General features: G+C 35.6%; 1 protein-coding gene across 6 annotated transcripts in view; it reads left to right on the forward strand.

Annotated features, from left to right (window-relative positions):
- The window catches only part of LOC136041449 (zinc finger protein 271-like), a 38,415-nt gene that overhangs the window by 5,660 nt on the left and 10,438 nt on the right, over positions 1 to 22,317 (forward strand). For all 6 annotated transcript variants that reach the window (XM_065726118.1, XM_065726120.1, XM_065726116.1 and 3 more), the window contains exons 2-4: positions 1,479 to 2,109; positions 12,303 to 12,404; positions 18,010 to 18,073. In XM_065726118.1, coding sequence (XP_065582190.1) covers positions 1,519 to 2,109; positions 12,303 to 12,404; positions 18,010 to 18,073 — 757 coding nt within the window. In that variant the 5' untranslated portion in view covers positions 1,479 to 1,518. The remainder of the gene's footprint in view (positions 1 to 1,478; positions 2,110 to 12,302; positions 12,405 to 18,009; positions 18,074 to 22,317) is intronic.

The raw sequence follows: 22,317 nt of genomic DNA on the forward strand, positions 1-22,317 counted from the left end.
ATACAAACACCCCTTCCATATGAAGTGCCTCTGGGAAAAAGAAAATATCATAAAACATTGGAGCCATATGGCCTTACTATAGGCAATGCTGTAATGTTGCCTCTGAACCATAGTTCAAAAGTCAAATAATTCTGCCTCTATGTTCCACCACCCATTACTTTTGTTTCTCTAAGTTGTACTATGGATACAAAAATCATTTATTTTTAGTCAAATGCTGGGTAGTTAATTAGGGTGGTACTTATTAATTAAACAAAACACAGTTGAGAAGTTTGTTGAATATAAGATATAAGAAAACCAGTTTCATAGGCACAAAGACAAATGAAGACAAATACATTGGAAATCTATGATTTCGGTTATATATTTGCACATAGGAGGGAGGGGTGTTAAATTAGGGGTGCTGTCTAATTAATTTACCCTTGCACCCTAATATGCAAATGCATAGCCTAAATTACATTAGTATATACACTAAAGGTTATATTTCATTGTCCATGATACTCTCAAATGCTAAACCCCTCCATTACTAATGTGCAAATATATAGCCCAAGTTACATTATCAAATAAACTAAAGGTTATATGATGGCTATATTTCATTGGGAGTAATCTAACTTCACTTCTTGGGTGTGTTTTGTCTAATTAACAAGTGCTAATAGTGTCTACAAAGTATTGACCATGAGTTCTGAAATGAGGAAAGTCAAGAATGCTTGACATGTGCATGTCCTACTTACAATTATTAGAAGTTTGTGATACTGAGGATTTTAACATGTTTCATTGGCATTTTGGCTGGGATTTGGTGGGATATTTATTCCATGCTAATTAGGGAAGAGTTCAGAGAGAATATTTTGTATTTTACAGCTTAGGATCTATTTGAAAGAAAACGTGTATAAAATTTACTAAGAGAGGGTGTACTAAAGAAATATGTCTGCATGAAAAGTTTTAAGAAAGTATAATCCTTTAGCTCTCCTCTGCATGTCAGGTATCTAATGAGACAAGCTTCTTCTCTGATTAATTCAATGATGAAAACTGTAATCATAAATATTATTGGCTTTTCCTCTAAAATCCTGGCAAAAAACTACTTTGTTATTGTTTAGAAATGTTACTATAACTACTACAATGCATTGTGTTTATTTTTTTTTGGAAATCTAATTGCAATGACTGAGTATGAGTCTATAGTTAACAGTGTAATTCTAAGAGTGTTCAGTTGTACATACTAAAAGTAATTGGCTAATGTTGATTCAAGAGTTTTTGTAAATTATGAAAGCATGTTGTTCAATTTTCATAAAAGAGAATTATTATCAAGCTAAGCATATTTATAAATCGAAATGAAATGTTAGTTCTTTGAAAGACAAATATATGTTATGATTTATTTTTTAATTTCGAATTATAGAGTATTTTCTTAGTTTAATTTCTTGATTATTTCTTAATTTTCACCTTTAGTATGCAATTTGGTATACTTATTAATATCTTTCATTCCATTTCAGTGAGTTTGTCTGATTCAAGGATTTTGTTCTTATATCGAGAATGGAGCAAGAAGAATTTTGTTTGAAGTGGAGCAACTACCTGGATGTACTTCATGGAGCTTTTTTATCTGTATTAAACAGTGAGAACTTCACAGATGTCACCCTGTTTTGTGACAGTGAAAGCATCAAATGTCACAGACTTATTCTCTCTTCTTGTAGTTCCTACTTTGAAACACTGTTTCTTGGGATATCACACTCCCATCCTATTATAATTCTAAAAGATGTGAAATTTCATGATCTGCAAGCTTTGGTAAAATTTATGTATACAGGTGAAGTGACTGTTCCACCAGCTCAAACTAGGTCATTAATAAAATTGGCTGAAATGCTTAAAGTTAATGGTCTTGCATATTCTAATGAGACAGCTACCCAGATACAGAAACCTAGATATCCCTCTCAAAACTTTCAAATTACTCAACCGGCTACAGAGGGAGACAGAGTTGATACAACTTGTGAAAACAGTATCTTGGCTGAAGATTCTTCCAGTGATCTTGAGCCTCCTGTAGCAGATAGCTTAAATGATAGCTTTGTAAACTATCCTTCTGACTCTAGTTCCTCTGTTTATAAAACAGATATTGGTGCATGCAACTCACTAGTAAGTTTTTTCAATTAAGTTCACTTTATTCAAAATAAAGTGCCTAAAAGATGGTTATGTATTTAGTTCCTCTGTTTATAAAACAGGTATTGCTGAATGCAGTTCACTTGTAAATTTTTTCATTTGAATTTCACTTCAATCAAAGTTAAGTGATCAATGGATGAATATGTATTTAATTTTTGCTTCAGGAAGACTCTTGGCTAGATAACATGATGCTTGTGTAATACCTAGACACTAAAATCTTTTGCCCCATCTGAAAAATGCCTTAGGGTAGAAATTCTTTTATTTTAACTGTCAAAAAGTACTAAGTATAAGGTCTGATTTTGCTGTCTTTGATAAGACATTTCTTTTTTCTCATAGTCTGACATTCTGGCTTTTGTTTTGGCTCTTGTGATACTTGTGTAATACCTAGACACTAGAATCTTTTTTCCACCTGAAAAAATACCTTAGGCTAGACATTCTTTATTTTAACTGTCAAAAAGTACTAAGCATAAGGTCTGATTTTCCTGTCTTTGATAAGACATTTCTTTCTTCTCATATTCTGACATTCTGGCTTTTGTTTCCTTTAGAGGTTCAATAGGTTATCCAAGGGCTCCCTGATCTTTGCCAAAACTTCTTAAAACTAATTAACATAATATAATTATAGAGGAGTTTAATAATATTTTAATCAAAGTTCTTAGATCTCTGATTTGAATAGAATGAATATTTATATTTTGATAGATGCTTTGAGATTCTATATGTGAGGTTAAGGTCCTCAGATTTTCAGAAAAAAATCTTCTAAAAAGATTGATTATCTAAACTTACTGACTATTAGAAAAAAACCTATAGACATTATTATACAAACTATAAAAAAAACTATAGACACACTTTATGAACAAAGATAGGTAAAAATAAGTAGAATGAAAGTTACAGGAATGAAAGTTACTCCTTAACCAATTATGCTAAACCACACAATAGGTTTAAGTGAAGAAAATTCTTCCAATGTTTTTTCATAGAAAGATAAACTAATGTCTGCAGGAAAATAGGCATTACCAAACATCTGTCTGCATGATCTGTTGAACTTTTTTGGAGAAAGAAACCAAATTCAAGGCAATTTTTAAAAACAAACCCAAGATAACTACCCACCCACCCCCCTCATAGGCTGCTTATTTTGAGTTTGGTGAACTTTGATAAGTTTGCAATATTGACTCCTTTAGAGATTGTTTTAAATGTAGGGATTTATTATACACTATGTTTCACAGGTGTGGGCTTTCTCCAGTCCCATTAGAAATATACCAGATTATATCTCAATGTTTGGAATGGAGGGGATGCGTTAATAACCAATTAAGCTGGATGTGATTAAGTAAATCCAATAAAATAAACACTTGGAAAAAAAATGTTTTGAATTTAATGCAATAATAATCTATTTAGTATAATGTCTGCATACTAGAGCGTACAACAAACCTACAACCACCTAAAGAGATATTCATTGCCCATATTATAATATTTTATTTTAAAATATTTTTAAAATGTTTACCTATATTTTGTATATATATTATAGCATTTACCTAGCAATATTATTTATCTTGTATCGTGTTAGCAGAGTGTGACTAGGGATTTATTATACACTATATTTCACAGATGTTGCCTTTGTCCAGTCCCCTTAGAAATTTACCAGAAGATCTTTCTACACATTTTAAAATTCCTAGTAAACTACATTTTCACGCCACTGTTTTCCCTTTTTATTTAAGATGGGGGGAGGGTTTTTATTAAATGTTTTTTTATTTTACCAATTCTCTTAACCCTTTAACTCTGCCAACAGTTTTGACGTTTCAGTTGTCAGATCTTTTTGTAAAGGCGATAGTCTGTCCTTTGTTGCAGCTGGCATCGAACCCCAGACCCCATTCTATTTAGCAGAGTTCAATCTAGAGCACTACCTCAAGATTATTTGTGCTCTCCTGCTAGATTCGGAAAGCTTTAGTGTTATTCGAAGGTTATTTTAAAGTAGCTTTCTTAGGGGGTTTTTATTTCTCTTTTGGTATTATGGACTCGGTTTTTATGGCACTTGGTCTTTACCAATCGCAAATATAGCGATTGCAATTTGTTTCCGTTGCTCTGTCTGTCGGTCCCGGTTTTGCTAGTTTGAGCACTTCCAGATAAACTAGGACGATGAAAGTTGGCAGGCGTATCTGGGACCAGATCAAATTAGGAATAGTCGCTTCCCTGACTTGACCATCTAGGGGGGGGGGGGGCTAGCGAGTGAACGAGACAGTTGAGCATAATTTCTATTTGTGATAAAACAAATAATTGTCATTCTTGTGTGTCTTGTTGGACAAATGGTATGATTCTCGCTTAGGGTGAGAGAGGTCCTGGGTTAGAATCTTGGACGATTTCAGTTTTTACATAAAGAACATCTGAAAGTAGATACGTGATTGATATAGTGATCGCTGAAAGTTGGCAGGAATATCAGGAACCAGACCAGATTAAATAGTTTTTTCCCTGATTCGACCATATGGGGGGGGGGGTGGAGGTACGGTTAATCGGAAAAAAATAGAAAAAAGGAGGTTTTTTAACTTTTGAATGAGTGATTGAATCTTAATGAAATCTGATATTTAGAAGTACCTCATGTCTCAGAGCTCTTATTTAAATCCCGACCGGATACGGTGACATTGAGGGGAGTTGAAGGAGGAAACTAGACATCTCGAAAAACGTTTAGAGTGGAGAGATTGGGATGAAACTAGGTGGGAAGAATAAGCACGAGTAATAGATACGTAATTGAAATTACTGGCCTGTATCTGCTCTCTTTGGGGGGGATTTCTAATGCTTTGATGAGTTTGGTGCTTCCGGACGTGCTAGGGCGATGAAAATTAGTATGCGTGTCAGGGCCCTGCATACATTGACTTGATGACAGTTTTTCCCCAATTAGACCGTCTGGGGGGCAGCTGGAGGGAGAGGGACTTGTGAAAATTGATGTATGTTTGTCTTACGAATGGGTGATTGGATCATAATGAAGCTTGATATATAGAAATATCTCATGTTTCAGATGCTCCATTTTGAATTCTGATTGGATCCGGGGTCATTGGGGGGGGGGGGGGCAGGGGGGAAACGGAAATCTTGAAAACCGGAAATCTTGGTAAACGCCTAGAGTGTGGAGATTGGGATGAAACATGATGGGAAGAATAAGCACAAGTTCTAGATACGTGATTGGCATAACAGCACCGGATCCGATCTCTTTGAGGAGGTGCGGGGGGGGGGGAAGTGATTTCCAGTGCTTTGGAGAGTTCAGTGCTTCTAAACGAACAGCAAAGTCGATAGCTCTAATACCGAGTCTAATTTTAGGTTCCAACTTCGTCACAAGTGCCATATGAGCTCTTGGCTCTTGTTCTTTCTCCTTTTTTTTTTATTACGGACTCAGTTTTATTGTCAATGAGGCTATTGCAGCTTTAACATTGTATTTAACATTAATTAAACATTAATAATATTTAACATTGTATCTTTCCTGTTTTTCTTTGGTATCGTCTAGTCCAAATTATTTTATTTTACTTTCCTATGTGATTTTCTAGTTTCTCATGGGTGCTTAAAACTTAATGTATGGTTCTGTAAAAATAGTTTTGTCTTGAAAAATCACAGAAAAACATTTTGCGTTACTTTGCACTGCCTTTCTTCATGCCATCTTTTAAGTTGTAAATTAAAATATTGGCTGACCTTCCAATATTTTCCACATAAGAATGTCTTTTGTAATATCTAGAACTTGTCTTTTTATGATCGAATCTAATGAAAAATCGAGTAAGGCATTCCCTTCTCAGTAGCGGACTGTCGGATTTTTATTTATAAATTCTGAAGAAAAAAAAAGAGTTCTTTTTATTCCAAGAATAAATTCCAAAGCAAAAATTTCTCATGTACTCTCACAAGTTCTTGCTAGTGCTGAAATTTTTGTTTCCGTGGTTCTTTAAGTATTATCAGCATTAATGAAGGACATTTTTTTTTCTTTTTTGTCTTTTATTTTTAATTTGTCGTGCGGTTCAACATTTAACTACATACTGTTTAATGTTAATGTTAAACTACAGGCTGTTTAACATTTCACACCAGTGACCATGCTAAGATAAGGATTTGGCTAAATTATTAGTTGTATTCCTTTGTGATAGAACTGTCCTGACAAGTTTTCTCAGGCATAGACGGTGTCATCAAGCATTTCTCTGAAATAACTATTCATATATAGTAATTAATTTGAAAAAGTTATTCGTATAATATATTTTTGTTTATAAAAACCGCTGAGCTATTAGAATGTGTCTGTGTTCATCTGAACTGGATTAATAAGGTTAATAGAAAGTAACCTCAATTTTCTCATAATGTTTGACTGCTGTTGTAAAACCGTAAAACAAAACTCAGTAAGTAAAGTTGGTAAAATTGTTGTTTTAGAGCATTTTAAATCCCAGTCATATCCGGTGACATCGGGGGGAGTTGGAGGGGGAAACCGGAATTCGTGGAAAACGTGAAAATTGAGGTATCTTACGAATAGGTGATCGGATCTTAATGAAACTTGATATATAGAAGGATCTTATGTCTCATATGTTCCATTTTCGAATCGGATCCGGAGACCTAGGGGGTTGGAGGGGGGAAACAGAAATCGTGGAAACCGGAAATCTTGGAAAACGCTTAGAGTGGAGAGATCGGGATGAAACTTGATGGGAAGAATAAGCACAAGTTATAGATACGCTATTGACATAATTGGAACGGATCCGCTCTCTTTGGGGGATTTAGGAGTTGGGGTTCAGTGCTTTAGCGAGTTTGGTGCTTCTGGACGTGCTAGGACGATGAAAATTGGTAGTCGTGTCAGGGAGCGGCACAAATTGACTTGATAAAGTCGTTTCCCCGATTCGAACATCTTGGGGGCTGAAGGGAGAGGAAAAATTAGGTATTTTTAACTTACGAGTGGGTGATCGGATCTTAATGAATTTTGATATTTAGAAGGACCTTGTGACTCAGAGCTCTTATTTTAAATCCCGACCGGCATTAAGCTTCTGATGTTCCTTTTAAATCAATCTATTGATTATTAGGATTTTGCTAGAGCTCATACCATATGAGCCCTTGGCTCTTGGCCTTTCCGGCCTCGTCAGTGCCTTTAAGTGCCATATGAACTCTTGGCTCTTGTTACTATATATTTGCACATTAGGGGAGATAGGGCTCGTGATAAAGTATAGAAGAGCTGCGTGGAGAACTGTGTTAGCTACAACTATTATGCTTATTATGAAGCAAGAATCGTTTTCTTAATATGTTTCCTTCTTAATAGCCCTTAATCAAGACCTTTACCGAAATTTTTACTTACAGACCTTAGACATCTTATCTGAAAAGGAAGTAAATGTCTTGCTTACATCCTCAACTGTATAATAATTAAATAAATAAAAAAAGTCTTTCCAACTGATAGTAAGGAGCAACATTAAAGTTTAAAACAATCAGAAATTATTACGTATATGAGGGAGTGGCCGCCTCCTCAATGCCTCACTAAACTTTTTATTATTTGCATCTCAATAGTTACCAAAACTTTAAAAAGCGGAATTTTGATATCAATAGATATATCTAAAGAATTGGGTTATTATGTTGATTCCAAATATATACAAATTATTTACTTTAGTATTACCCATCAAAAGTTAAGAGCCCAAAAAGTTTGCCTGATTTTTTGATGAGGGAACACCCCCTAAAAGTCAAGAAATCTCAATGAAAAGGCAACACTAGATTCAGATTTTCCGAGAACCCTATTGTACAAGTCTCAAGTTCCTGTTTGCAAAATTATTGAATTTTGAATATTTTACCAGGAAAGATCACAGATTTGTGTTTCTTTTTTCTTTCTTTTTCTTGGCTCATTGTATCGAACAAGTAGTCTTAGAATTTTGAGAAAGGCTTATTCGAACGGAAATTGAAAACTCTAGTGCTCGTTTCAAGTGACCAAAAAGGTTGGAGGACAACTGCCCCCCCCTCCCATCCACCTTTTTCTCTAAACATCATCCAGTCAAAATTCTGAGATAGCTGGATTCCCGGGGGGTGAACTTTCCTAGGGAAATTTTGTACTGGAGAAATTTGCCAGGATTCCTGTACAAAATTTGTTTGTGTTACTTTCTCTTTACCCACTAAATTTTATATGTGGATATATTAAGAGAAATTGTCCGGGGGACATATTTACCTGAGTTGAAATCGTCTAGACTATCTTTTGGCAGTTGGGTAGATTTTTCACGGTAGGAATTCTCCATGGGGGTGTTTTGCACAGGATAATTTCTCCAGAGGGAATTTTTTGCGAGAGTACTTTTCTACTTGGGTGTGGGGCTGAGGTATTTGTGGGAAGAAATTTCCACAGAGGGGTATTTTTTGGCTTAATTTTAAAAACAATCAGAATTAAAAGTTTTTTTTTTCAAACGAAAATGGACTAAGAAAAAAATTTCAACCGAAACCTTCCGCAAGAAATTTTCCGACAGTAATTTTCAGCTAGAATAGAATTGTCTGGGGGAAATTTTACTCGGATATTTTATGTGGGAAGAATTTTACTTGGAGGGATTTCCGGGAGGGGAAGGAATTTTTCATTCAGGTGGAAGCTGCGATTTCCCGGCATTGTTTAAAAAGGAAAAAATCAAACAGTTTGTGTAACGAACAGTAAGTAAGGAGTGATGCGGCTCAATGATAGCTGAAATTCTAAGAAACGAGTCTGAAAAAAGGGGAAAACACCCCTTAAACATCAAATGATATCAATGGAAATCATTCCATCATATTCAGCATACTAGAAAACCCTATTTATTGGTTTCAAGCTCCTGTGTACAAAAATGTGGAATCTTGCATTTTGTGCCAGAAGAAAGATCACGGATGCGTGTTCATTTGTTGTTGTTTTTTCAGGGCTGATCATATTGAACCAGTTATCGTAGAAGGTCGGGAGAGGGCTCATTTGATCGGAAATCAAAAGTTCTAGTGGTCTTTTTAAGTGACCTAAAAATATTGGAGGGCAGCCAGCCCCCCTCCTATGCTCATTTTTCTCCAAAGTCATCTGATCAGAATTTTGAGATTGTTATTTTGTGGTTGAGCATAGTAATAAATGTCTTTGAGGATGACTTTAAGCCCCCACAGTCCCCGGGGAAAGGGTTGCAGGTTATGAACTTTGCCCATTGTTTACATACAGTATTGGTTACTTGGAAGTATACAGACGTTTTAAGGGGGGATTTTTCTGGTTGGGGTACGTGGGAGGATATTTCTGTGGAAGAATTTTTCATGGGGGAAGGGAATTTTCCATGGAGGGGGAGCCGGATTTAAAGCACTATTTAAAAAATTATCAGAAATTAAATAACAAGTTTTTCAACTGAAAGCAGGGAGCAACATTTTACGCTGAAGTTTTCTTTAGTACTTTCAAATAAGAGCTATTTATTTTAATTAAGTGGCCTTTGTGATTCAGGAGTGGGAGAAAATTCAAACTTCAGCGTAAAAAGCGAGATATTGAGGGGGCGACCCCCCTCATAGACATAATAATTTCAGTTCGTTTTAAGTTTTAATGTTTGCTCCATTCTCGTCTGGCTCAATTCTCACTGAAAAAATCAATTGCCATGGAGAGATCCTATAGACAATTAAATGCTACTGCTTCTTTAGTAACCCCCACAACACCTAGCAACCGGGACCCAACACAGCTACGCATGTTTCTCCTCCATCCCATGTATGCTCAAAACCTCCCTCTTTACACCTTCAAAGGAGACTCTCGTTTCCCTTAAATCTTTCTTTACGTCTTCCTCTCACCCCTACTGAGGGCGACCCGCTTTCCGTTTAGCCCTAGATGGTTGGCAAAACAGGACAATTATTGGCATTCTGCTATCCATCATCTACTGAACATGCCCTAGGCATCTCAACCTTTCTCTCGTTATGCCCTAGCAAATGGGATTGAACCATATTTTTCGCACTGCCTACTTCTTAAAATTTGTTCAGTCAGTGTGGTACCCAAAACATCCCGTATGCACTTTCTCTGTAAAACAAATAGCAAATTTTCCTCTTTTTTTTCAGTGTTCATCCGTAAACAATGTTCATATTTTATAACTTAAAGGCCTTTCTCCAGGTGCTCTGAGGGTCGTGTTGGCTCCCAAAGTGTAGCTATTGGACCTTTCAACTATGCTGAACAAAATGGTTGTCCCAAAATTCTGAAATTTCGGTTTTTGGGGAAAAGGGTGCGGAAGGAGGGCTACTTGCACTTCACCTCCAATCTTTGGTCATTTGAAAAGGTGCTAAAACTTTTCATTTCCGTTAAAATGAGCCCTCTCCTAATATTCTAGGGCCATTGATTCAATGCGATCACTCCTGAAACCCCCCCCCCAGCAAATAAAGACTTTCTTCTTAATCCTTCTTCTGGCAAAAATGCAAAATTCCACATTTTTGTCGATAGGAACCTGAAACGCAAAATAAAATGCAAATTTCGTTTTTTTTTATTCATGTGTGGTGAGCCAAAATCAGAACATGTATTATTGGAAAACGTTCAGAACTTAAATAAAGAAAACAAGTTTTTTTTTAACTGCAAGTAAGGAGCGACATTAAAACTTAAAACAAGCAGAAAATATTCCGTTGATGAAAGGGTTTGTTCCCTCTTCAACGCCTCGCTCTTTACGCTGAAGTTTTTTAATTGTTTTAAAAAGTAGAGTTGTGGCAAAGAGTCAAACTTTAGCGTAAAAAGCAAGGTGTCGAGGAGGCAACAAATCCGGGAATAATTTCTGTTCGTTTTAAGTTTTAATGTCGCTCCTTACTTGCAGTTAAAAAAAAACTTATTGTTTGTTATTTAATTTACATATAGTAATGGTTATTATGAAGTGTACAGACATTTTCAGGGGGAGTTTTTCGCTTTAGGGTGGGAGTGGGTCGGGGGAGGGGATTACGTGGGAGGATCTTTCCATGGAGGAATTTATCATGAGGGAAGAGAATTTCCATGAAGGTGGCGCATAATTTTCTAGCATTATTAAAAAAAAAAAAAAAAACAATGAGAAAATAAATAGAAAAAAATTTTCACCTGGAAGTAACGAGTAGCGTTAAAATTTAAAAAGAACATAAAATATTACGTATATTAGGGGGCTCGTCTCCTCCACAATACCTTGCTCTTTACGCTAAAGTATTTTTAGTAATTTCAACTAGTTATTCTACGGCCTTTGTGATTCAGGGGTCATTCTTAAAGATTTGGGATAGAATTCCAGCTTTAGTGTAAAGAGTGAGTTATTGACGAGGTGGCAAACCCCCCTCATATACGAAATAAAAATACATAAGTTCGTTACATAAGTTAACTCGTAAGATGCGTATGTTTATTGCTAACAAAAACGTTCGTACAAAAAAAAATGAGGATGCATTTTTAAGTAACCAAAAATTGGAGGGTAGCTAGGCCTCCTTCCCCACCCCCTTTTTTTCAAAATCATCCGATCAGAACTATGAGAAAGCCATTTAGCAAAAAAAAGATTCATATGTAAATTTTGTTTTTATTATTCATGTGCGGTGAGCCAAAATCAAAACATTCGTTAATTCAAAAACGTTCAGAAATTAAATAAAAAAAACAAGTTTTTTTTAACTGCAAGTAAAGAGTGACATTAAAACTTAAAACGAACAAAAATTACTCCGTATATGAAAGAGGTTGTCCCCTCCACAACCTTCCCTCTTTACGCTAAAGTTTTTTTATTGTTTTAAAAGTAGAGTTGTGCCAGAGTCAACCTTTGGTGTAAAAAGCGAGGCGTTGCGGAGGGGACAACCTCTTCCATATACGGAGTAATTTCTGTTCGTTTTAAGTTTTAATGTCGCTCCTTACTTGCAGTTAAAAAAGCTTGTTTTGTTTAATTTAATCCAATAAAGATCAAAATAACGACAGCATATCCAAACCTGTTTCTCCTAGCCTTTGGGTAGATTTGCACGATGAAAACTACAAGCCGTTTTAAAATGTCAGTAAAATATTTGAAATACCTGTAAAATACGTAAAACATCGGTGGAATACTTAAACTACGTAATATAGTAAAACTGGTAAAATATCACTTTTATGAGGGCCCTTAAAACTACGGTAGAATACATAAAATACCCAATTTTACCATCTACAACTGTAGGTTTGACAGATTTATGTATGATTCTATAAAATTCCTAATTTGGATGTAAGATTAAGTTTTGCCATTCTCTTCATATTTATTCTTTCATAACATTCATTTTTAATTTGGATTGTTTTTTTTTGTTTTTAGCAAGTCAAGGATGAATTTGCTGAAGGTTTTGGAAAAGGGAGGGACAATAGTTCTACTCAGTTTGAAGATGATGAAGAACATTTTGATTATGGCAATGAAAATGTAAGCATTTGTTTTCCTTTTTTACTTTTTAGGTTTTTTCAAAGCACATGATTGACCATAGCCTTTTATTTTGAAACAGGTCTTTCTCGTTTTGGATAACTGGTAGTTCTCTTTCCAACCTTAGATCTGCTATAATAATAGTCAAGGATGACTTTATCTGTTTATGTTCACCAAAAATATATGTCCTGCTGAAACCACAGAATTCAAAAATAAGGACTGTTAAACCAATTCAAATGTAGGGTTTAAACCCCACTTGACAGTGGGTTTAACCCTACTGTCATTCACATTGGTGTGAATGCACCAATTCAAATGTAGGACTAAAACAAGCCCCAGTTAGTGAAATATGGGGCCTTGTCTCAATTTTAGTTCTTTTGTTATCTTCTTTATACAGAGAATTTTATTTTTTTTTTACAAAAAATAAAAACATTTTCTTTTTAGAAAATAATTATTTAGTGAAAGGTATTTTGTTGTAGTTGCAAATAATCATGATGGCTGTAGTAGCAGATTCCAGTGGGCTTTTCCAGTTGGCGAATCCCATATAATATGAATAAACTCAGTTACCCACTCGCTTACAACTGAAATAGAAATAATTGGTCATGCATTTTTAATCATATTTTGGTCTCCAATTGTCACTAAATGGCTCACAGAATTGATAGAATATCTGAAATACCCATACTGCATTTTTGTCTACCTTAGTTCTGTCCTATAATGGGATGGCCAAGCTTAAGTATCGTTCAGTGTTTTAAGACAGCATGGAATTTGGTGGATATATTACTTTCGACCACGCTGAACAATCCTGGAAATGGAGTCGAAAATTCAGTAACTAGAACAATACCAAAACGTATAACGTTGCGAATCGTCGGGAAAAGTCAAGTGGGGTTTTAACAGTTCAAGAAAGTTTTGAAATTGGTAATAAATGCTGGTGAATGCAATGGTCGTCTCATTTTTTCTCAGATCATAAGAACGTCGTCTAGATTTCCCAAAACATTGCGTCTTTTCATGTAACGATTTGCTGGTATATAAGAGTCGGTGCATGAAAGCCATGGGTGTGGCCTGAACTATGCTGAAAATCCAAAGAAAATATTCGAAAACAAGATGACAAGAATGTCGTCCAAACGTCAGATAACGCTGCTTATCTTACAAAAAGGGTTTAGATTGCGCAAGAAAGTTTTAAATGGGTAAAAATGAGCTTCTGATCACAGTGGCGAGAAATAAGGTCAGGGTTGCACTGGTCATTTTAGTATCGAATTAGAGGCCATAATTCAGGATTGCGGACCTCAGTTTTCTTAAAAATAGCAACGTTGTTAGAAGGTCACATTAGGCTATGTGTTTTTAAAATAAAAAGTTGGACATCGGCTATACAAACTCAGACATGAAGATAAAAGTCAGACATCGTCAGAATATTGTGGATATACCGAGTAACATGGGTTAATTTTTTGAAAATAAGAAACCGGACATCGCCTATGCAAACTGATTCCAAGAATTTAAAATCCGTTTAAAAACGTTGTTGATATACCAAAAATTAGAGGCATTGAATTAGAGGCCATAAATCAGAATTGTGGACCTCAGTTTTCTTAAAAATGGCAACGTTGCCAGAATGTCGTATTAGGCTGTGAGATGTTCTGACGATGTAATTTGTGTTATTTTTTGAAAATAAAAAGTCTGACATCGACTATACAAATTCGAACATTAAAATAAAAGTCAGACATCGTCAGAACGCTGTGGAACTATGAATATACCCAGTAACATCAGTGAATTGTTGTAAATAAGAAGCCGGACATCGACTATACAAACTGATTCTAATAATTTAAAGTCCATTTCGAAACTTTGCTGATATACCAATTATTAGAGGCATCGAATTACAGGCCATAAATCAGAATTGAGGACCTCAGTTTTCTTAAAAATAGTAACGTTGTCAGAAGGTTGCATTAGGCTGTGGAATCTTATGACGAGGTAATATGCGTTACTTTTTGAAAATAAAAAGTCGGACTTCGACTATACAAATTCGGACCTGAAAATAAAAGTCAGACATCGTCAGAATATTGTGGATATACCGAGTAACATGGGTTAATTTTTTGAAAATAAGAAACCGGACATCGCCTATGCAAACTGATTCCAAGAATTTAAAATCCGTTTAAAAACGTTGTTGATATACCAAAAATTAGAGGCATTGAATTAGAGGCCATAAATCAGGATTGTGGACCTCAGTTTTCTTAAAAATGGCAACGTTGCCAGAATGTCGTATTAGGCTGTGAGATGTTCTGACGATGTATTTGTGTTATTTTTTAAAAATAAAAAGTCTGACATCGACTATACAAATTCGAACATTAAAATAAAAGTCAGACATCGTCAGAACGCTGTGGAACTATGAATATACCCAGTAACATCAGTGAATTGTTGTAAATAAGAAGCCGGACATCGACTATACAAACTGATTCTAATAATTTAAAGTCCATTTCGAAACTTTGCTGATATACCAATTATTAGAGGTATCGAATTACAGGCCATAAATCAGAATTGTGGACCTCAGTTTTCTTAAAAATAGTAACGTTGTCAGAAGGTTGCATTAGGCTGTGGAATCTTATGACGAGGTAATATGCGTTACTTTTTGAAAATAAAAAGTCGGACTTCGACTATACAAATTCGGACCTGAAAATAAAAGTCAGACATCGTCAGAACGCTGTGGATGTAGCTAGTAACACGATTTAATTTTTCGAAAATAAGAAGCCGGACATTCGACTGTACAATCTGATTCCAAGAATTGAAATTCCATTTCAAAACTTTGTTGATATGCCAGTTATTAGAGACATCGAATTAGAGCCCATAAATCAGGATTGCGGTCTTCAGTTTCTTAAAAATAGCAAAGTTGTCAGAAGGTCGCATTAGTCTATGAGATGTAAGTCGGACATCGACTATTCAAACTCAGACATGAAATTAAAGTCAGATATCGTCCGAACGTTGTGGGTATACTGAGTAACATGATTTTTTATTTTTATTTTTTTGAAAACAAGAAGCCGGACATCGACTGTACAAACTAATTCCAAGCATTTAAATTCCATTTCAAAACGTTTTTGATATGCCAAGAATTAGAGGCATCGAATTAAAGGCCATAAATCAGGATTGCGAACCTCAGTTTTCTTTAAAATAGCAACGTTGTCTGAAAGTTTCATTAGGCTATGAGATGTTCTGACGATGTAATATGCGTTAGATTTTTGAAAATAAAAAGTCTGATATTGACTATACAAACTCGAACATGAAGATAAAAGTCAGACTTCGTCAGAACGTTGTGGATATACCGAGTGACCTGAGTGAATTTTTCGTGAAAATAAGAAGCCGGACATCGACTATATAAACTGATTCCAAGAATTCAAATTCCATTTCGAAACGTTGTTTTTATGCCAAAAACATTGTGTAATGAATAATTTTCGAGATGTACAAGAAAACAATTGGGTGAATGAACAATATTTTTATTATAATCTAACTGATTTTTACTTTTTCATGATTTAAGATGACTTTTCATGTATAAAAGGAGATAATACAAAAAGAGATCTTACTTTTTGATATCCATCGTAAGTAACAAAAAGAGGTGCTTCAAATCGCTTGAAAACAAAATATGCCTCCGATTGAAATTTGGCGGGAAACAACATATTTTGAACAATAAGATCAATAAATTAATATCCTTTTTAACCATGAGAACCTTATCCACTACATTTCTTATCAGGTGATTAATGACATTTGCCTTCAGAAGATGTTCCTGGTATATTGCTCCAGAGTGGAACCCATTTTCTGTGTTTGTTTAGTTACCATACCAACTCTGAAGGATCAAGTTAAGTATATAACGTTTAAGTGTCTGATTCCATATTTTGTCTTGGAAAACAGCGCGCTTGATATGGCGAAGCGTTGCTGCTCCTGTTGGAAGAATTTGGTTCACCAGTTTGCCTTTGCTACACTGGTTATTTCGAGCTTTGATATCAGCATCGCAACTCGTGCGGTCGTGTAGAAAGATTGTAAATCATTTTCTCAACAACAACGTTTTTGTCAATTTCTTTGTTACTTTTGGTTGGACTAGTTATCAATGAACATCCATTTCTGCTTACTGAACCATCAGGACCTTGTACCCAGCATTCCTACCTTCATGTGTAGGAAAATGTATATATCCCCTCTTTATATATACTGGGACTTAAATAATCGACCATTCGGTCAGAACACAACACAAGTTCATTCTTCGTAGCAAATAGCACTGGCTCGCCCAGCTTTTTCAATAAAATTTCGGACATGGAGTCCAACAGCTCTTGCTTGTTCTCATAGGCCAACAAGAAGTTTTTCCATTTCAATTTCGGAGTTACCCTTGTTTTGAACGAAACCCAGGTTCTGCTTCGAAGTTTATCTTTGCTTAGAAATGCGGGACGTGACATCTGGTTTTTGTGAGAGAAGAGCTTAGTTGGGTCAGTAGATATGAATTGCCTAATAATTAGAGACTAATAAATTAGAGACTAGATTAGAGACTAGAGACTAAATTAGATCAGAGATTAGACACTAAATTAGAGACTAGAAAATAGATCTCTTTTCTTCCTGGAGTCATCTAGCTTGCTCTTCATCGAAATATTAGCAGCATTTCCTCGCTTTTTCTGAAACGTTTCTACGTTATTTCAAGGGATTGTGCCTGGCAGTGGTTGTTACTCAAGACAAAGCGGTTCATCACGAATTCCTTTTGCTGCTGTTTCCTCCCTGATATAGAGATAAAACAAATCCTTTCACCTGAACAATTTGTCGCCTATCTAACACATTGATTCGTCTTTGCCGTCTTCTGGGTCTCCATTTGCCTTCAAATTGCTCACAGAGCTGATAGACTATTTAAATTACCCTTACTCTCTGCCTATCTACCTTAGTTTTACCTTAGGATGGATGATTAACTGCCTCTCAGTATGTGAACTGAGTCGTTTTTTGTACTTTGTACAAAAGTTAAAACTGTATCATCATTTTTGTCTCAGCTTAAACATGAAGTCTGTATTTGAATAATTTTTCTGTTTTTTTTTCGAATTTTATCGTGTCCATAAAGCTGTTTCTTTTATACAGCTTATTATGCCTCTTTTTGACTCTTATCGTGCACCTCTGATTTTTGATTTTAAGCCAACAAAAATTTGCAAGCCTTTGTGCAAGTTTCTTGGGCTCTTAAGCTTATTCAAACATTGAAATGCCTTGCATGTTCTCTTTGTTCACCAGCCTGAAGTGAAATTTTGTGTATACTGGACTCCTTGGAGGGTTTTCTGCTAAAGGAAAGGGGATAAAGAGCCCCTTTCTGTGTAGAAATGAATAAGTAAATCCGATGAAGTTTTAATAACCTGTTTGATTAAACCGCTTCTGAGGTGAAAGGAAAATATTTTGTCCTTTTATGAATGTATTTGTCCGTTCCTTCTCAATGTTATCACCTAGCAGTTTTGGGGATAGTCTTTTTGATTTTTTAAATAAAAACCATTACAACTGATATCAATAATAACTGGATTGACATTGCTAAAAAATGTGTGGTTGTATGTTAGAAATTCAAATTTATTCAAACTCTAATGATTTGTCTGTATTTCCGGGTGTAATCTTTTCTTTTTTTAAGCTCACTGGAAGTCAGATTTTGGAAAGAACTGAGATAGCGCTAAATGGAATTATAAATTCTTCAGGTTAGTCTTACATTGTTTAATTAAAAAGTACGTAGGCTACGAAATTATAACAGTTCAAAATAGGGATGAAACCTTTTAATTGACAGTGAAACAAATATAAATTTTTCTTTTAACTGGATATTTCGGACATATATACAGTGTCCATCATCAGCAGTACAGTATGTACTATTCGATTTTCCCCTAGTTTGTTATTTTATTTCATTAGAGTATAAGTCATAAGAGCAAATACTCGTTTAAACCCATTAAACTCTTTTATTAAATCTGATCTTTTACTTAAACCTTTCTCTTACTCGGTGCCCGAAGGAATGCTGAAGGTTCCCGAAGGAATCAATATAACAAATAAAGATTATGCACATTTCTATAATTATATTACGCCCTATGCATAACGTATTTTTCGTAATTTTATTCATGATATTATGCATTATTCTATGCTTAACACCTAAAGTGGTTTAGTTAGGCATTATGATTTTATATATCATTGGTTAATCATTATAATAATATTATACACTCTACGCCCTAAGAGGGTTACTTTATATTTTTTTTTCTTTAGAAATAAAAGAATAATAATGTAGTATTTTAGTGTTTCTCTTTCATTGATAGTCCACTTTATCAAATATTGATACTTTTAATGCTTGAGATGATAAAATACTGCTTTAAGTTTAAGTCTTAAGATCCACAATTGCTTCCAATAATTTGGTTCTATCTTATTTAATATATTTTTATCTAGATATTCATCAAGCTCTACATATAGTTCTCGATAGAATCTATCTAGATATAGATCTATAACTGTTTCCAATGCTTTGGTATAGTTTTGTCTGTATTTATAGGGATCATGGTATTCTTTAAATACCATGTTCTAGATATCCTCCAACCAGTGGCAATTGTAATTCCTTCCTGTCCTTAATACATAATTACTTATTTCAGTCATTATCGAAAATCCAAGATACCCTTAAATGGGAGTGCTCTGAAAATTTTTTATTTTAATTTGGTTGCTCAAAGTGTCACTTACTGAATGTCACTCACTGGCGGCAGTGACCTGTATTAGAGTTTATCATAAACAGAAGTATTAGAATACGAAACCATTATGTTGCAGCGGCAAAAGTGTTAATATCTCGATGGCAATTCATTTTCTTTTATGTGCCTGGTTCGGGGTCATAAGGTTTTTGCCATTTTGCCAAACCGTAGGCAGCGCAATAACGCTGCCTAAGCAAAGAGCGATGTGGGCCCAATATATTATTTGTTTAGACCAGGGCACTTTGCATCGAATGAGTTGTCGTAGAAACTATGAAAAGGGCTCATCTGATTGGAAATTGAAAGAGCCAATGCCCTTTTTATGGTCAAAAATAATTGGAGGGCAACTAATCCCCCACCCACGCCAGCCATTTCCCCAAGCATATTCACTCAAAATTTTGAGACAGCCATTTTGTTCAACATAGCTGAAAGATCCAGAAGTTATGTCTTTAAGGATGACCTCATTGGATTTCTAATTTGAATTTTTAGTGCCCTTTTTGAGATTCAGAGTGATCGGAGGGTAGATATCTCTCCCCCCACACACACCTCGTATTTTCCCGAAATGCTTCAGATAAAATTTTTTAGATGGCCTTTTTTGTCGGTGAAACTTCAAAAAGATCTCATTCGATTGATCACTGAAAGGGATAGTGCCCTTTTTAATAGTCAATCAAAAGTTAATAGAGGGCAACTAACCCTCCTACCACACCGCCCATCTCCTTGAACACATTCAATCAACATTTTGGTACACTCACTTAGTTCAATATATTTCAAAGGTCTGGAAATTATGTCTTTGAAGATGACAACCCCCCACAGCCCCCAGGGCAATGGTTATAAGTTATAGAAAGGATGATCGTAAAAACTCGGGAATGTACTCATTTGATTTGAAATCAGATGGTCTAGTGTCCTTTTTAAGTTTCAGAGTGATAAGAGGGCGGATACCCCCCCCCCCCCCACAAACACACACGCACTTCGTGTTTTCCTGAAATCTATCTGATAGAAATTTTTAGATAGCCATTTTTTGTCGTAGAAACTTCGAAAAAAGCTCATTTGATTGGAAATTGAAAGGAATAGTAATCTTTTTAATAGTTGAAAGTAATTGGAGGGCTACTAACCCCCATCTCATGCCCACCGTTTCCTCAAACACATCCAATAAAAAACCTTAGATGTTATTTTGCTCAACGTAATTGAAAGGTCTGGAAATTATGGCTTTTAGGATGATACCCCTCCCTACAGCCCTCAGGGTAAGGGTTGTAAGTTATGCCTTGGGGGCAAATAAGATATATATAGAAATGGTAATCATGTAAACTTTGGAGAGGGCTCATCGGATTGGTAATCAAAAATTCCAGTGCCCTTTTTATGATTCAGAGTGATTGGAGGATGGATACCCCCCCCTACCTCGTATTTTCCCAAAATGCATCTGATTTTAATTTTGAGATGACCATTTGTTGTCATAGAAACTTCGGAAAGAGCTCATTCAATTTGAAATTGAAAGGACTAGTGCCATTTTTAATAGCTGATTGAAAGTTATTGGAGGGCAACTAACACGCCTCCCACGCCCACCATTTCCCCAATCCCGTCCAATCCAAATTTTAAGATAGCAATTTTGTTAACGTAATTGAAAGGTCTGGAAGTTACATCCTTGAGTATGACCCCCCCCCCCAGAGCCCTCAGGGCAAGGTTTTTAAGTTATGCCTGGGGGTATATAAGGTATTCATAGAAACCATTTCCATTTCCTCAAACGCATCCCATCAAAATTTGGAGATAACCATTTTGTGCAACGTAGTTGAAAGATCCAGAAATTATGTCTTTGAGGATGACAGACCTGCCACAGCCCTCAGGGCAATGGTTGTAAGTTATGCCCAGGGAACATTTAAGGTTTATATATAAAGAGTGATCGTGTAAGTTATAGAGGGGGCTCGTTGGATCGCTCATCAGAATTCTTAGTGCCCTTTTTGATATTCAGAGTGAACGAATAGTGGATACCCCCTCCCCCACACACACACACACCTCGCATTTCCCCAAATGCATCTTATAGAAATTTTGAGACGGTCATTTGTTGTCACAGAAACTTCAAAAAGAGCTCATTTGATTGAAAATTGAAAGGATTAGCGCCCCTTTTATTAGCCAATCAAAAGTAATTGGAGGGCAACCAACCCCCTCCTACGCCTGCCATATCCCCAAACTCACTCAATCAAAATTTTGAAATAGCCATTTCGATCAACGCATTTGAATTGTCCGGAAATTATGTCTTTGAGGATGACAACCCCCCACAGCACTCAGGTTGAGGGTTATAAGCAATGCCCTGAAGGCATATAATGAATATATAGAAAGGGTGATCGTAAAACTCAGAAAGGGGCTGAACTCAGAAAATCAGATGTTCTAGTGCTATTTTTAAGATTTAGAGTGATCAGAGGGGGCGGATACTTCCTTCATCCATCACACCTCGTATTTTCCCGAAATGCATCTGATAGAAATTTTGCGACGGCCATTTTTTTATCGTAGAAACTTCTAAAAGAGCTCATCCGATTGGAAATTGAAATGACTAGTGCTCTTTTTAGTAGTCAAAAGTGATTGGAGGGCATCTAATCCCCCACCCACGCCCGCCATTTCTTCAAATACATCCAGTCAAAATTTTGAGATGCCATTTTGTTCAACATTGTTGAAAGGTCCGAGAATTATGTCGTTGAGGATGCCCCCCCCTACAGCCCTCAGGGCAAGGGTTGTAAGTTATATCCTGGGGGGGGTATAAGGTATATATAAAAAGGGTGATCATATAAAATTCGGAGGGGCTCATTGGATTGGTAATCAGAAGTTCTAGTGCTCTTTTTAATATTCAGAGTGATCGGAGGATGGATAATTCCCCTCACGTCTCACCTCACTCCTCATATTTTCCCGAAATGCATCTGATAAAAATTTTTAGATTGCCATTTGTTGTCTTAGAAACTTTGAAAAGAGCTCATTCAATTGTTGATTGAAAGTGACTGGAGGGCAACTAACCCATTTCCACGCCCGCCGTTTCCCCAATCCTGTCTAATCCAATTTTTTTTAGTAATTTTGTTCAACATAATTGAAAGGTGCAGAAACTATGTCTTTGAGGATGACTACCCCTTCCTCTAAGGGCCCTCAGGGCAAGGGCTGTAAGTTATGCCCTGGGGGTATTTAAGGTATATATATATATATATATATATATATATATATATATATATATATATATATATATATATATATATATA

Source organism: Artemia franciscana, unplaced genomic scaffold (assembly GCF_032884065.1).
Source record: "Artemia franciscana unplaced genomic scaffold, ASM3288406v1 PGA_scaffold_23, whole genome shotgun sequence".
In the NCBI taxonomy this organism is placed as follows: Eukaryota; Metazoa; Arthropoda; class Branchiopoda; order Anostraca; family Artemiidae; genus Artemia; species Artemia franciscana.